Here is a 16384-nt window from a genome sequence, read left to right as displayed (position 1 = left end):
TTAATTTCAACCAAAATTATCCACCAAGTTTCATCCCAAGATGTCAAATAATTTAGCCTCCATGAAATGGCATTTTTTATTAATTGATTTAATGAAAAGCTGTAATCCATAATATTTATTTATTGTATGTCAGTTTCTGTATCAAGTGTACTGAGGTTTTTCTTTCACTGTCAAACTTGCAAATGATCTGCACTATGAAAATAAGATAGGTTCCTCTATACCAGTGCTCAAACCAATAATAAAGGTTCCAATACCAGGGTCGATTTTTCAGCCTCAGTTGTGAAAGCCTTATGGTAGCCTTGCACAGCTGTGACTGAATCAAAAGAATTACTTATTACATTCCACTCAAAATGGAAAACAAAACTTGGAGTGCTTCTCTAGCAGCAATACTAAGAAGAGAAGAGAGAAGAAAATTAAAAACTTTTTTGACACTGAAGAAACTTGATAGGGCTCTGAATGCAATAAAAATAGTAAAATTCACTTTGACATCAGTAGAACTACATTAAAATTAGAACATATTTATTTCTATTGGTATCCTTCAGGTTTCTGGCCTAGGTCCCCTCCTCTGCAGAGCTTTAGATAGCCTCACATGACTTCAGTTATCACCTCTATGCAAATTACTTCACAGATCAGCTTCTCTGTTCCTAATCTTCTGATATGCTTAGTTTACCTTCTTGAATGCTCCAATACTGTCTCATTTTCTCTATAAATGAATTTTGCCTTTTCCTCTTTTGCTTTTTTTACAAGGGATAATTTTACTTTTCCCCATCTCCTAAGTTTGCAAACTGCATAGAGTTTTGAATTTCTTCTCTTTCTTTGTTATATTTAGAGAGTGTAGTGCTAGTATGAAGTGAGGACGAAGGCAGGGCAGGGTGGTACCTTAGAGACTAACTCATTCAGAGAGTCATAAGCATCAAATACTGATGAAAGCTTATGTTTTTCTGTATGAATTAGATTTTAAGATGCCACTCTCATGTATCTTCTTCCATTATAGAGAGAGAGAAGTAGTTAGCTGTGTTAATCTGAAGGTAGGCAGAAAGCTGGGCAGGGTGGCACATTATATACTAACTTGTTCAGAGTGGCATGAGCTTTTGTAGACTACATCTTATTTCATCAGACACTTTGAATGGACTTGCAGTGATATGAAACAGAAGGGAACAAAGTTATTTAATTACAAAGCATAGGGAAAGTGGGAGAAAACAAAGAGGTATTTCTGAGACAGATGAATGTGAGTTGAAGGGATAAACAAAGCAGTTAACCCCTGTGTCTTTTAATGAGTTTTAAAAGCTAGAAAAAGAACCCAGAGTCTCGACTGAGCACACATTTAACTCAATCCTGTCTGTGGATGATTGCTTGTTCTGCAGCTTCATGTTTAAGAATAGCTCCTCTGAAGTGACAGAATCAGAGAAAATTAGGATTAAAAGGGACCTCAGGAGGTCATCTAGTCCAACCCACTGCTCAAAGCAAGACTGTCCCAAAATAGATCATTCCAGCCAGGGCTTCGTCAAGCTGGGCCTTTAAAACCTCCAAGGATGGAGATTCCACCACCTCTCTAGGTAACCTGTTCCAGTGCTTTCCCACCCTCCTAGTGAGAAAGTTTTTCCTAATATCCCGTTTAAATCTCCCTTGCCATTTCTGTCATCTGTCACCACTGAGAACAGTCTAGATACATCTTCTTCGTTAGCACCCTTCAAGTAGTTGAAGGCCGCTATCAAATCCTTCTTCAATCTTCATTTCTGCAGACTAAATAAGTCCAGTTCCCTCAACTTCTCCTCAGAAGTCATGTTACCCACCCCCTAACTGTTTGTGTTGCCCTCTGCTGGACTCCCTCTAACTTGTCCACATCCTTTTTGTAGTGGGGGGCCCAAAACTGGAAACAGTACTCCAGATGTGGCCTCACCAGTACAGAAAAGGGAATAACTACTTCCCTAGATGTACTGGCAATACTCCTACTAATGCAGCCCAGTACGCTGTTACCCTTCTTGGCAACAAGGGCACACTGCTGACTCTCATATCCATCTTATTATCCACTGTAACTCCCAGGTCCTTTTCTGCAGAGCTGCTGCTTAGCCAGTTGGTCCCAAGTCTGTAGTGATGCATGGGATTCTTCCATCCTAAATGCAGGACTTTCCACTTGTCCTTATTGAACCTCATGAGATTTCTTTTGGCTTAATCCTCCAATTTGTCTACGTCACTCTGAATCCTAGCCCGACCCTCCTGTGTATCTATAACTTCCCCCATCTTGGTGTCATCAACAAACTTGCTGAGTGTGCAATCTATCCCATCTTCCAGATCGTTAATGAAGATATTGAACAAAATAGCTCTAGGACCGACCCGTGGGGCACTTCACTTGATACCAGCTTCCAGCTAGACATGGAGCCATTTATTACTACCCATTCAGCATGATAGTCCAGCCAGGTTTCTATCCACCTTGTAGTCCATTAATCCAACCCATACTTCCTCAGCTTGCTTGCAAGAATGCTGTGGGAGATGGTATCAAAAGTCTTGCTAAAGTCAAGGGGTATCACATCCACTGCTTTCCCTGCATCCACAGAGCCAGTTATCTCATAGAAAGCAATCAGGTTGACCAGGCATGACTTGCCCTTGATGACTGTTCTGACCTTTTCCTGATCAATTTCTTTTCCTCCGAGTGCTCAGAAGTGGATTCTCTGAGGACCTACTCCATGATTTTTCTGGGGATTGTGGTGAATCTGATTGCTCTGTAGTTACCTGGATTCTCCTCCTTCCTTTCTTAAAGATGGGCACTATATTTGCCCTTTTCCAATTGCCTGGGACCTCCCCCAATCACCACAAGTTTTCAAAGATAATGGCCAGCGGCTCTGTAATCACATCAGCCAACTCCTTCAGCACCCTCAGATGCATTTTTTTCCATCTGGCCCCATGGACTTGTACACATCCAGCTTTTCTAAATAGCTCCTAACCTGTTCTTTCACCACTGTTGGCTGGTCACCTCCTCCCCAAACTGTGTTGCCTAATGCAGTAAGTAGTCTAGAAGCTGACCTTGCCTTTGAAGACTGAGGTGAAAAAGGCATTGAGTTACTTCAGTCTTTTTGTCCTCATCTATCACTGGGTTGCCTCCTCCATTCAGTAAGGGACCCACACTTTCCCTGACCACCCACTTCTTGCTAACATCCTTGAGAAACCCTTCTTGTTACCCTTCATGTCCCTTGTTATCTGTAATTCCAATTGCACTTTGGCCTCCCTGATTCCATCCTTGCATGCCTGAGCAATACTTATACTCCTCCCTAAGCTAACAGTAATCTCTCTAAGCTTGTACTTGTAAGCTTCCATTTTGTGGTTAAGCTCACCAAAGCGATCTCTGCTAAGCCAACCTGGTCACTTGCCACAGTTGCAGTTCTTCCTGCACACTGGCATGGTTTGTTCCCTCAGTAAGGTTTCTTTAAAATACAGCCAGCTCTCCTGGACTCATTTCCCCCTCAACCTAGCTTCCAAGGGGATCCTGACCATCAGGTCCCTGAGGGAGTCAAAATCTACTTTTCTGAAGTTCAGGGTCCATACTCTGCTGCTCTCCTTTCTTCCTTTTGTTAGGATCCTGAACTCGATCATCTCGTGGTTACTGCTGCCCAAGTTGGCATCCACTTCTGCATCCCACAGCAATTCGTCCCTGTTTGTGAGCAGCAGGTCAAGAAGAGCTTGGTCCCTAGTTAGTCTCTCTTGCACCAGGAAGTTGTCCCAGTGCTCTCCAAAAACTTTCTGGAATTCTTCTGCACTACTATATTGCCCTCCCAGCAGATGTCACGGTGATTGAAATCCCCCATGAGAACCAGAGCCTGTGATCTGGAAACTTCTATTAGTTGTCTGAAAAAAGTCTCATCTACCTCATCCTTCTAGTCTGGTGTTCTGTAGCAGACACCCACCACAACATCACCCTTGTTGCTCTCCCCTCTGGTCATTGATGGAATGTCCAAGGAGGTATGGAGTTCTTGTTTAAAATTCATTAGGAACAATATTCACTATCTTGAAAGCAGTAACACTACTCACCAAGTCTAGCATATATTTTCCGTGTGTGTTTGTTTTATCTATTAACTGTCATTGACAAAAGAATCAAGAGTTATTGTAAATATTGATGGTGCCAATCAGTCTCATGTCTTGGTGCCACGGAGGTTATCATTTCAATTGTAGCCCCAGTGCTGATGTTAGTAAAACAGACTGACCTATTTTGAAAATTGAATGCAGTGTTCATTTCCCTTCTCCCTCTCACCCTGTGAAACCACCTCTGTGGTCCTTCAGAGATTTTGTTGCCCCTCTGTTGTAATATTTTACTACAAAATACATGATTTTTAGATTCAGTGTATTAGCCTATATAGATATAGATTTAGATCTACATACAGTATTTCAGATTTAGTTCTTTACTATGATTTGTTTTTGTTTAATAGGTTCAAATATTGCTAAAACTTTGGAGGAATGGTTTCAGTTTAGATGATGGAGAGCTACGATCCTACGCAGACCCAACAAATGCTCAGTTTCTTGAGTCTGTTAAAAGGGGGTAAGTTGTAAAAGAGGTTATTTTTCTGAGTGTATATTATCAGTGGAAGGGAGAGAGAGAAAATGTCCCCTTGGGGCTGTATGGCCACTCTGCTTTAGTCTCCCTGCGTCTTTGGCTTATATCCACTATAGATCTATCTTGGCCCTGTAACCAAGCCACTACAAGATTCAGACCCCACCCAGGATCACAGTTTCTTAATCAAGACACTATGGAAATACAAAATAAATGACTAGTGATCTTTAACCCTCTTTCAGAAGATAACTATTGTGTATTAAAATAAATAATAATGGTATGGAAAATGACACTGGATTGACTGATGTTACGTCAGAGATATGATATAATTCACATGCACAGAATATATATTGTCAAAGGGACCTCTTCAAAATGGATCATGAGGTATTTACAACTTGACATTTATAATAGTGTATGCTGTACATTTTCTTAATTTTCTGTGTCCTTCATTGTTATTAAAGGAGGTAAATCAACAGTATGGAACTGTTCCATATGGCAGTTTCCTAAAGTATGAGGCATGCTCCCAGGGGAGGCAATGAAGGTTCCTAGGGGAGACAGATAGACAACTTCCTGCTTCACACACACTTGCACCCCCTTGTACTTCAGTCACTGTTGCTGCTTCTATCATGCTCCCTGTACTTCAGCTGCTGCCACTGTATGTGGTGTCAAGAGCAAGCAGTAGTATCAGCTGAAGTAGGGGGCATGACAGTATCAGTGGTGAATGAAGCAATGGTTTCAACTGAAGTATGGGGGATTCAAGAGTGTTCAACTTTCCTACAGTGGGGCAGAAACCCACAAGGTTTGGGAAATACTGTCATAGGGGGACTATTCCATTTATTATGATAGAGCAGCAATGAGAAATCCTGCGACACTTCAGAAGTCTATGTTAGTGAGCATTATCTGACACAATAATGGCTCTACATACTACTCAGTGAAGATTACTTTACGTATGGAAATATGTTCCAGGCGGAAATAACCACACGGCATTGTGCTTGTGGCTTCTGCTGGTACATATCTTTACATCTTACAAAATAAAATGTATACCCATTTTGTGTAGTTCAGTTTTTTTGGCCTAGTTCCTTAGAAAATAACTCTAGCCATTTTACTTATCTCTAATATTTTTCAAAATGTGAGGTACTTATGTTTTTTGTAAACTGATGTCATGTAACTATTGGCTTTTGAGGCTGATTTTCTTGCTGAATTTGTGCTGAACAGCACACAATTGAATGAAAGGAAATCTCTATGGTGTAATAGGGTAAACACTCTACTTTCCTTGTTTTATGAGGGCCATATTAAAACAAGATAGGGTCAGAGAACCTTTTCGTGCTTCTAGGACATACAGGCCCACACCAAGCTTTTTACACTGAATATGTTCTGTCACACACATAGAGTGTGATTGGGCAAGGCTTATTCATCAGCTGAGAGTCAGTCTCACTCAGAACTTAGTGCAGACAGACCCTTAGGTTATATCTACATGGTATCCTGAACAGGAATATTCACACTGATTCACATGAGCCAAACTCAGTGAAACTGTACCAAGGCATCCTCCCATGCGTGCTCCAAGTGTTTAAGAACACATAGGTGGAATGAGCCAGGCCAGGAATGCAGCATAGACTCACCTTACAGAGTTCAGCCCCCTTGCATGGTAAAAAAATCCTTAAAACCACAGAGGAAATGCAAACAAGTGAATCTTCAGCCCAGTTGGTCTCAGTATTCCATTTTCTTTCTCACAAGTTAGTCCCATTTCAATGTCCTTTCCTAATGCTGATGTCTTTTGGTGGTATCTTTTATTAAACCAACTGTACAGTTAGGAGCGGTGTTAGATGAGCTTTTGAGCATAAAGGCTGCTTAGAGACATGGGGGAAAAAATGGTGCTTTGAAGCTCAACATGCCCCTGCACCAAGCACACTGCATGCCCAAAAGAGGCATTGCGTTAGTTGGACCTGCCTCACCCATCCTCTGTATAGATTGGACACTTCAGCAGGGGGTTTTGGCAGGTGAATCAGCTTTAGATAAGTGTCAAAAAACCCCGCTGAAATTACCGATTTATACAGACACTGCAGAGCTGGGTTGAACCGCCTTTTCCAGTAAAACATCGGGTTTTGTTTTTTTCATGTCTGTCGGTGGCCAAAATGCCCTTCTTTAGATCTGCTTTAGCTCCATAATTAAACACCTGCATGTTCTTTAACAACTTTGTGGCTGATGCAAGATTTGCATAGCCACAGGGGTATATATTTGACTGTATCTTTTCCTCTCCACCTTTGTATATTGATTGTCATCTAAGATTATAGACTCCTTGAGGTAGGATTTTGTACATAGCTGTGCACAGATTCATGTAATAGGACTGTTGTATCAACTGAAGTCTCTGGATTACTACTGTAATATCTTTATCAAATACAATATTTTTATCACCTAATCCAGCTTAGGTGAGAGAATCCCTCTAAAGGGCAGTAATAAACAAGGAAAATGGTCTGTTGGAGATTATTTCAAAAAGTGCTTGACTAGTAGAAAAAATATAAAAATTTGGCCTCCTAACTAGAGTAATTATTCTTAGACCTGACTTCTGCATATCTTGATTGTATTTTAAATTCTCAAATAGTACACACAAATGTCAAAGTACTGTCAATCTCTATTTTTTTCATTCACTGTTTTCATTACTGCACCCAAGGTGCCAACATATGCTTATTGCCTCTCCTCATTAATTCTTTTTTTTGTCTGAAGTCTTTATTTTTATCTGTGACTTCTGAAGGAAGTAGGTATATAAATTAAGTGGGTTCCTTTGCACTTTGATACAAATGTGGCAGTCATCTCAGTTCCTTATTAAAATATTGTTTATCCTTTTTTTCTTGTTGATTAGTATTGTAATGGCCTACTATTCTGTAATTGGGACTTTCTGCTGTGTGCTTTAAGAACAATTTATTTTTTAAATTAAGAGAGATTCCTGTGGAGCTTCAGCGATTGGTCCATGGTGGCCAGGTTAATTTGGATATGGAAGATCACCAAGAGCAAGAATATGTAAAGCCTAGATTGAAATTCAAAGCTTTCAGTGGAGAAGGACAAAAACTTGGAAGGTAAAAATACTGTTGTTTTGTTCTATCATGTACATAAGTAATATTTCAGTAAAAGAGTAAGGAAGGAGTGAGAATAGCCTAAAAAGACATGTTCTAGAAGGTTTTCCATGGTGTTAATTTTAATCAAAGTAACAGTGACTTGTGGAAAAGCCTGTTCAACAACTGACAAAAGTAATGAAATACTAAGCTAACCTGCCAATATGTCTCAGCCCTGACTGAGAAGAACCACAATTAAATGTGAAAGGGCTGTACATAAAATGTTGATGATCATGAGTTCCTTGTCAGGCTGAGACTGTTTTGCTTTAAAGATAGGCACAAACTTTGCAGGGGCTAGATTGAGACTGCCAGTTCCTTTTATACAAGCTCCCTTATGACTGTCAATACTTGGTCTGTATTTGATTTTGTGTATAAATGGAAAAATGCCATCACTAGTTTCCTAAGCCTTTCCTTTTCACTTTTTAGCTATGAACGTTCCATAGTTTGTACTTGCTTAAGTTGCTAGTGAAATATCTGAATGATAACAACTAAAATATGTGTTAACTGAAATGTCAGCAGAAGGAGTGTTGTATTATCATGACTGAACAAGTAACACTTATTTATAGGTAACAGCCCAGATATATGAGTGGCAAATAGTATCCTTAATCAGAAAAGGAATTAGTAATAGTAGTTTATTGAGAGTGTTCACCAAAAAAATACAAAAAATGAGCAAAGCAATAACAATTATAACTAATAAAATAACAATGTATGTATAATTTACGATTGTGGTTAAAAGCATACAATAAGATTATCCATTCTAGCAGTTAACACCAAATTAAAACAGAGTATAGTATATGATGATATAAAAGAAAAGATTAAATGAAGCAATGGAAAGTAAAGCAACACAGGAGAATTCTGTTTCATTTTGGCCCTCATTCTTTATAAAAGTAATGCAGATACATGGAAGGAGTATAGAACAGGCTCCAAAGTATTAGAAAGAAGCCAGATTTATTTTTTCTTTATTAGCTCAGTATTTAAAATTCTCCATTAATAGAGAGATCCATTTTCATCTTATTTCTTCAAAAAACAAACAAGACCACAAATAATGATTTAAGTTATCCATCTTATTCTTCCTAAAAGAGCATCTGCCAATGGGAGATGCAGATCTCACTGGAGTACATCTCAATCTACTAATGGCCTCACATTGTTTGTAGTGTTGCACCACAGACAGTTATGTTCTAGGTTAAAGCAGTGTTTTATTAATCTTAAATGGGAAGTTCAAGGCAGTCTCACTGCCAGCATATTCATTTGCATGCTTGTTTTAAATAGTGGTTCAGTGTCTCTCAATACACTTCCCAAGCTGTTTGTTTGGAGGAGAATATAGATGTCATTTAACCATCCAAACGGGTTATTTGGCAAAGGAAAGATTAAAAAATGTACTTCTTAGGGTATCTGGTATGTTTAAAAGATCTAGTTTTCATCTGGCAGTTTAGACTTCTTAATCAAGCTAAAGTGTTTACATTTATCAGTCTGGTTTTTGAGAACATGAGTTCCCCCATCACAGAATTAGTTACAGATAAAAGCCACCTAAAGAAATAATTAGAAATCTTTTCAGTTTTTGGGTAGACCATAGAGTCAGTACCCCAGAGTTCTGTTCTATACAGTAAAGTGGATTTCACCTTAGATTATAGATCTTGTGTGCTTCCAGAACCCCTCTTCTGCCCATCTTGTTGTAAAAAGATAAAATGTCTCCCAAGTCTATTTTCTCTAGTCTTTACATTTTCAGTGTGTTCATTCCAGATCTTATTTATGCAAAAGTAGGTCCCAAGGCATTTTAAAAGAAAACACCACCTCTGGTTTTATCTTCTGTAAAAATCAAAACAATTTCCAACTTTCATTCCCAAGAACAAATGCCTTGTTTTTAGCTGTGTTGATTTCCAAGATATTTGAGGTGAAATATTGGTGAAGAGTATCTAACAATGTTTGGAGGTCTGTTTGGGATAGTGACATTATTAATGTGTTATCTCCATGAAGTAAGAGAGCATTATGGTCATCCAAACTAATGGATATGTGGAACTGATTCCCTGTTAGCAACTGTTTTAGATCAAGAATAAATTTAAGTGGTGAAGCAAGCAAGCATCCTTTTTGTATCCATGTCTTAGTTGGAAAACTATTGGACAAGACACCACCAATCCCGTAAGACACCCTAGATGCTGTATTTGAATAGTAATTAATGATTCATTGTAAGAGAGCTTTATCCATTGCTGTTATTGCCAGTTTCTTACATAATTTTAATCAGTCTGTGGAATCAAAAGCTCTCTTGAGAGCTTTGTATAATGGTATAATAATTAAAGATACCCTACCTCTCCAGAGTAGGGAATATAATAACAGTTGAGGGCCTCAGTTGCCACCAGTGATTATCTTACACGCACACGTGTGGACTGAAGGCATAGACCAGGTGCCGGATGACTGGAAGAGGGCCAATGTGGTCCCCATCTTTAAAAAAAGGGAAGAGGGAGGACCCGGGCAACTATAGGCCTGTTAGTCTTACTTCAATCCTGGGGGAGCTCTTTGAGTAGATTATTAAGGAGCACATCTGTAACGGGCCAGCAGCGGGGATGATGCTTAAGGGCAACCAGCATGGTTTCATTAGGGTCAGGTCCTGTCAGACCAACCTGATTGCCTTCTATGATCAGGTCACAAAATCACTAGACGCAGGTGTTGTGGTGGATGTAGTCTTTCTGGACTTCAGGAAGGCCTTTGACACTGTCTCTCACCCCACTCTCATTAAAAAGCTAGGTGACTGCAGCATTGATGCCTACACAATCAGATGGATTGCAAATTGGCTGAGGGGTCGTACTCGGAGAGCGGTGGTGGACGGGTCATTTTCGACCTGGAGGGAAGTGGGAAGTGGGGTTCCCCAGGGCTCGGTCTTTGGGCCCGCACTGTTCAATTTCTTTATTAGCAACTTGGATGACGGGGTGAAGAGCAACCTGTTTAAATTCGCAGACGACACCAAGATTTGGGGTGAGGTGGGCATGCTAGAAGGGAAGGACAGATTACAGCACAGTGGCAGAAAGATCTTGGAGTCATTATTGACTCCAAGATAAACATGGGCCGACAATGCGAGAACACGGTCAGTAGGGCTAACTGTACCTTGTCCTGCATCCACAGATGCATCACAGGCAGGGCCAAGGAGGTGATCCTCCCCCTCTATGTGACACTGGTCAGGCCACAGCTAGAGTACTGCATCCAGTTTTGGGCGCTGCACTTCAGGAGGGATGTGGACAGCATTGAGAGGGTCCAAAGGAGGGCCATTCGTATGATCTGGGGACAGCAAGGCAGACCCTATGAGGAGAGTCTACAGGACCTTAACCTGTTCAGCCTTCACAAGAAAGGCTGAGGGGGGACCTGGTGGCTGTCTATAAACTTACGGGGGGGACCAGCGGGGTTTGGGAGAGAACTTGTTACCCCGAGCGCCTTCCAGAGTAACAAGGAATAACGGCCATAAGTTGCTAGAGACTAGGTTTAGACTTTACATTAGAAGGCACTACTTCACAGTCAGGGCGGCTAGGATCTGGAACCAACTTCCAACGGAAGTGGTGATGGCTCCTACCCTGGAGGTCTTTAAGAGGAGGCTCAACATTTACCTGGCCAGGGTCATTTGAGCCCAGTTTTCTCTCCTGCCCACGGCAGGGGGTCGGACTAGAAGATCTACAAGGTCCCTTCTGACCCAACATCTATGAATCTATGAATCTAGATCCTGAAGAGAAGAATTTAAAATAGACTCTAACCATCTACTAGCAGTACTCATTAAAATTGGATGGTAGAATTCCCTTGATTCTTATTGATGGTTATTTCCTAACATTCACATAAAGGCTATGAAGGCTATGTACAGATGATGTCTTTTTATCTATTTAGATGCTAAATAGCGCTACACCAAGCAATGGTTCATGAAGGAATAGTCTTCTCTAAAGCCAACCAGCTCTTCTCCCAAAATATTATATTCAGAAATCCATTGTCTGAAGATGAAAAAGAAAATATCTTCCAAGTATTTTGGCAGGACTATACTAATAGAGAAATATGATAAAGGATCTCTTATCACCATTTAAAAAAAATGGAACTAGTATAAGAGTCTTATTGGATAAATGCCTTCTAAAATAATTATGTTAAAAATTTTCAACAGAATTGGACACCACCAGTCAATGAATTCCTTAAAGATTTCTGGGGCAAGAAAAGGCCTTTTGTCTTCTTAGTAAGAATGTATATGACCTTACTTGAGATTCAGAGATGAGACGATGATCCGATTGTGAGCTTAACAGATAAAATTTCCTTCAGTGAGAAGCAACCATTTCCTTTTGTGTGTAAGTTTAACTTATTTTTAAAAAACAAGACTCGTGTATCTTCAAGAATTAAGCTAATTTTTTCCCCTTTGGCTATAATTTGCCAAGGAAGTTGGCTATTGTTATTTTTCCCCATGGCTACCAGTTCCTCCCATAGTCTCATTTGATATTGTTTCTTCTTTCTATTCATTTTTATAGTCTATTTTCATCTTCCTGATCTTTTGGAAGCTAGCACAGTTGTATTTAGATTTGTATTCCTCCAAGGCATCTATTAAATCCTTAGCTTTAGGGCAGTGGCACTCAAGATTTTGGCCCTGCAGGCCAGATGAATGGCAGGGGACTGGTCTGTGGGCTGGTTCAGGCCCTGTGCCATCCCTGCATGGCACCCATGCCTGTCCTAACGTTGCCCCCTCACATCGCCACACGCTGGGATCAGACCCTGCACTGTCCTGCACACCTAATCTAGCATGCAGGGTCACAGCGTATGGGGCTATCCACAAAACCATGGGAGAGCTACAGGCCAGATGACATTGTGCCAGGGGTTTAGCACCCTTACTTGAAAGTGGTCTTTATCAAACCATGGTTTGTGCCCAGACACTACTTGTTCCCAACAAAGATGCTTTCTTTTGCAAGGACATTTCCAACTGTTAGACAACTGCTTCATATTGGTAATTGCTTCTTGGGGTTCTTATACTTTGAGAATATGAGATTAAGTGGCTTGAGATAGTTTCTTTAAATAGTGTAATACATTTATCATAACTCATTATTTCACTGTTTGTTTGTTTTTTATTGACTACTTCTAATTTGGGGAATAGTATAGCTTCTGGGGAGGGCTGGTCATAAGATTCTAATGGAATTTGTAAAGAGAGAGGGAAGTAGTTATTTTCCACACATGGTAAAATTTCAAATGCTTTATACTTTTACCACATGTGTGGTTCTATTAATATATAATTTATCACTCTTGCTCCTTCAGTCATAACAAATATGAATGCCCCAGGTATGCCTTTGCCAGTTTGTCCATTAAGCATTCTAAAATTCTCCTCTGCAAGTAATTTCAAGAGGTATCACCTTTCTTCATTTAGTCTTTTATCATGTAAGGTTGCTGGAGGGAATTCCCCATGATTCCTTTATGACAACTTCATTTTCATGGGTGTCAGTACCACCAATTCTAGCATTAAAATAACCTTCTATTATTTCTAATTCTGGAAATAATATTTTGGATAATTTCAAGAGTATACATACATAACAATTCTAATTTCAAGATTACATCAGAACTTTATGTGAATACTAGGAAATAACCATTAATAAGAATCAAGGGAGGTCTACCATCAAATTTTAATGAGTACTGCTAGTAGATGGTTAGAGTCTATTTTAAATTCTTCTCTTTAGGATCTAGTCTATGCCTTTAGTCCACAGATATGTGTGTAAGATTGGTGGCAACTGAGGCCCTCAACTGTCATTATATTCCCTACTCTGGAGAAGTAGGGTATCTTCAATTATTCTACCATTAAGAAGTTAAGTGGCTACCCCAGTTATCACCAGGTGTCGAACATATAAACTCCTAAAACCAGCTCTCACAGGGGGGTATCTAGCTTACCTTGTCAAGGATTGAATTCTGGATATATAATGTTATTTTTCAGTAGTTGAAAATCTATAGCTAAAAAAGCCATAGAATTCCCTGTTTCATATTAAAGAAGATCTTTCTGGGTACATCTACACAAGATGCTTAATGTGCAGAAGATTAATTCTACTGCGCATTAGTGTGGCTGGCAAAAAACCTGCTAATCCACAGTAGATTTAGTCTAATGTGCATTAACATCACTTTAAAAGCATTCATCTGCACTAATGTACAGTAGTGCTAATTTACAATGCATTGTTAGTACCTGTAATAACAAGAACTAACTTAATGCGCCATAATTACGGCGCATTAATGAACGTAAAAGCACCCTTTTTTATATAGATAGAGGCTGAGTAATAAAACATTTTGCACTCTGTCTTTTATTTCTGTCTGTAGTAGGCCGATGATTAATAAAAATAAAGGAAGAAGTTTTTTGAAAACAGAATCTGAATCTGTCACTTTACTGAGTGTAATAAGATACTCACTGTTCAGGGTTTTGGTATTATTAAGCCTATTGCTTGAGATTTCATTGCTTCATAGTGTTCTATCAGTTGCCTTAAGTAAAATATTGTGTGCTTCTAGATGTGATAAGAAATCACAGATAATTAATTAATTGCTGCTCATTCATTTGAAAGGAGAATCTTTCTTTCTTTGTTCCCTTCAATCATAGCAACTATTGAATACTGTAAGAGATACTTGGTGGGTAAGAAAGTCTGGGGAACCCTAATTGCCTTTCACTTGCCCATTGTATGGCTGTATCGTGTATCCAGTTTTTTTCTCCTGGGAGGATTGAGCCAAACCATGAGTTAAAACTCTCACTCCAGTTGTAATCAAGAGGGATACCTGTAGGCTTGATAAATCTTTATTAAAATTTACTTTACGTACAGTATCTATAGTTGATACTGAAAATAAGTTTTCTTCATCTTAGATCTTTTTTTCCAACATAATTTGTCTGTCAGTGTTATGGCGCTGGAGTGTTGATGAAGGTCTTGCTGGACTGAAAGGAAGAGTTCTTTTTAAATCTTTTTTTTAACAATAAATTTTGTAATTTTCAGTTTTGTGGCAGATCTCTGTTTATTGACAGTGAAGGTATAGACATAAAGGATGCTTCCATTGTGGTGGACTAAATATCATATTTACAATAAGAAGAGCTCTCCATTGTCAAATATATCACTTGGACCTAGAATTCCTTCCTCAGGCCACACTAGATCTTTAGCACCCTAATAATAAATAGCTGCTGTCAGGAGACCAGGTTTTGGACAATAAAATTGAATAAAATAAAATAGAAATGTGATAAAATAAGTTGCATAAATTTTGATCATTTAAAAACTGTCCAAATTAAAGTACACACATTTCATACTTATAGTAACCTTTGGCTCCTGTTTAGAGCAGCAGGTTATATAGGGGGAGGGTCCAGCTCAGCCAGGTGGAGATAGTTTCTCTGATGGACTTCCAGTCAAACTGCAGTTCCACAGGCCTTGAAAAGGAATGAACTCTAGACTCTAACTTGAGTTATTTTACATAAGAATATTAAGAACATACTTGATTTATATTGCTTTCATCTAAGTGTGTAGTAATTAATGTGGGTAAGAGGGTAGGTAGTAGTGGATAGCAGATGAATCTGAAATTAATGCATGATTGTTGGATCAGACCCCTCGCCACTTTTTTCTTTTTTTTCCTGAGGAAGTGCAGCCTCTGAGCTGCAAAGGGGCCCAGTCCTTCCCTCTGCAGCAGCGGCACCCCCTGGGACCATCCAGGCAGGGTGTTAGTGGACAGGTGCCTCTTTGGGGGCACCGCTGCCGCAGAGGGAAGGACTGGGTCCCTCCACAGATTAGGGCCTTCTGGCAGCTTGCCTCCCAGCCTTGGGAGAGGCAGGCAAGCTCCATGGGGTGGAGGAGGGAGGATTGGGCCCCTCACCGCTTTTTTTTTTCTTCTGGCAAAGCCTGCCCATGACCGGGGAGGTGAACTGCTGATGGGCTGTCACTGTTTCATAACAGTGATGGAAGTCCCTAAATTAAAACAGTGAGTTTTTAATTGGTGGGTTTTTAATTGACACAATTTAGGGAGAACTAAACCACCATCAAGTGTACAAGTGGCTGCTGACTCCATTTTCCATGTTTTCTGCCCCATCTTCTGAGATAATATCACTGCCAAATTCAAAACCTAAACACGATATGTATATAACTATATAGCAGTAGGAAGATGAATAAAATCATATGTTATAGTGGTTGGATCCAATTTGCCAATGTTTATGCTATATAATCATTTATGTTATCTCCAAATATGACACTAAAGATAAAAATTTAAAATCAAGCATATGTTGTTTCATTCTTGGATATTAACATACGCAACACGTGTGTGTGTGTGTGTGTAAATATAACATACATGGTCTTTCAGTAACATCTGTTTTCAATCTCAGCCTTACGCCTGAAATAGTCAGTACACCTTCTTCCCCAGAAGAAGAGATGAAGTCTATACTTAATGCTGCTGTTCTGATCAATGACACCGTGCCAACAACTAAAATTCAAATTAGGCTAGCAGATGGAAGCCGTTTGATACAAAGGTTCAATCAAACACACAGGTAAACTAATGGTATTATTCACACTTTTTCTGTAAGATTGTGTTTACTATAATAGAAAATAAATTAAAATATAAGTAGGATATAAAAAGGCTAAAATGATAGTAACTCAGGTAAAATGTGTAAGGATTTTATATAATCATAAATGTTAAAGGAAGAGAACTCATAAGACAAAAGGACCTTTTTGGAAGTAATCATAATAAAAAATGCAGACATTAAAAAACTTAAATTCATATTATTTGGTAACTATCAGTCTGT

The 16384-nt window shown here is 39.3% G+C and overlaps 1 protein-coding gene across 1 annotated transcript in view; it reads left to right on the top strand.

Moving 5' to 3' along the window:
• The window catches only part of UBXN2B (UBX domain protein 2B), a 28469-nt gene that overhangs the window by 9327 nt on the left and 2758 nt on the right, over nucleotides 1–16384 (top strand). The window contains exons 6-8 of the mRNA XM_006269538.4: nucleotides 4419–4528; nucleotides 7474–7611; nucleotides 15968–16129. Of these exons, the coding sequence (XP_006269600.1) occupies nucleotides 4419–4528; nucleotides 7474–7611; nucleotides 15968–16129 (410 nt within the window). The remainder of the gene's footprint in view (nucleotides 1–4418; nucleotides 4529–7473; nucleotides 7612–15967; nucleotides 16130–16384) is intronic.

Source organism: Alligator mississippiensis, chromosome 3, assembly GCF_030867095.1.
Source record: "Alligator mississippiensis isolate rAllMis1 chromosome 3, rAllMis1, whole genome shotgun sequence".
NCBI lineage: Eukaryota > Metazoa > Chordata > Crocodylia > Alligatoridae > Alligator > Alligator mississippiensis.
The sequence above is the reverse complement of the archived record's forward strand: the minus strand, read 5'-3'. Positions and strand labels throughout refer to the sequence as shown.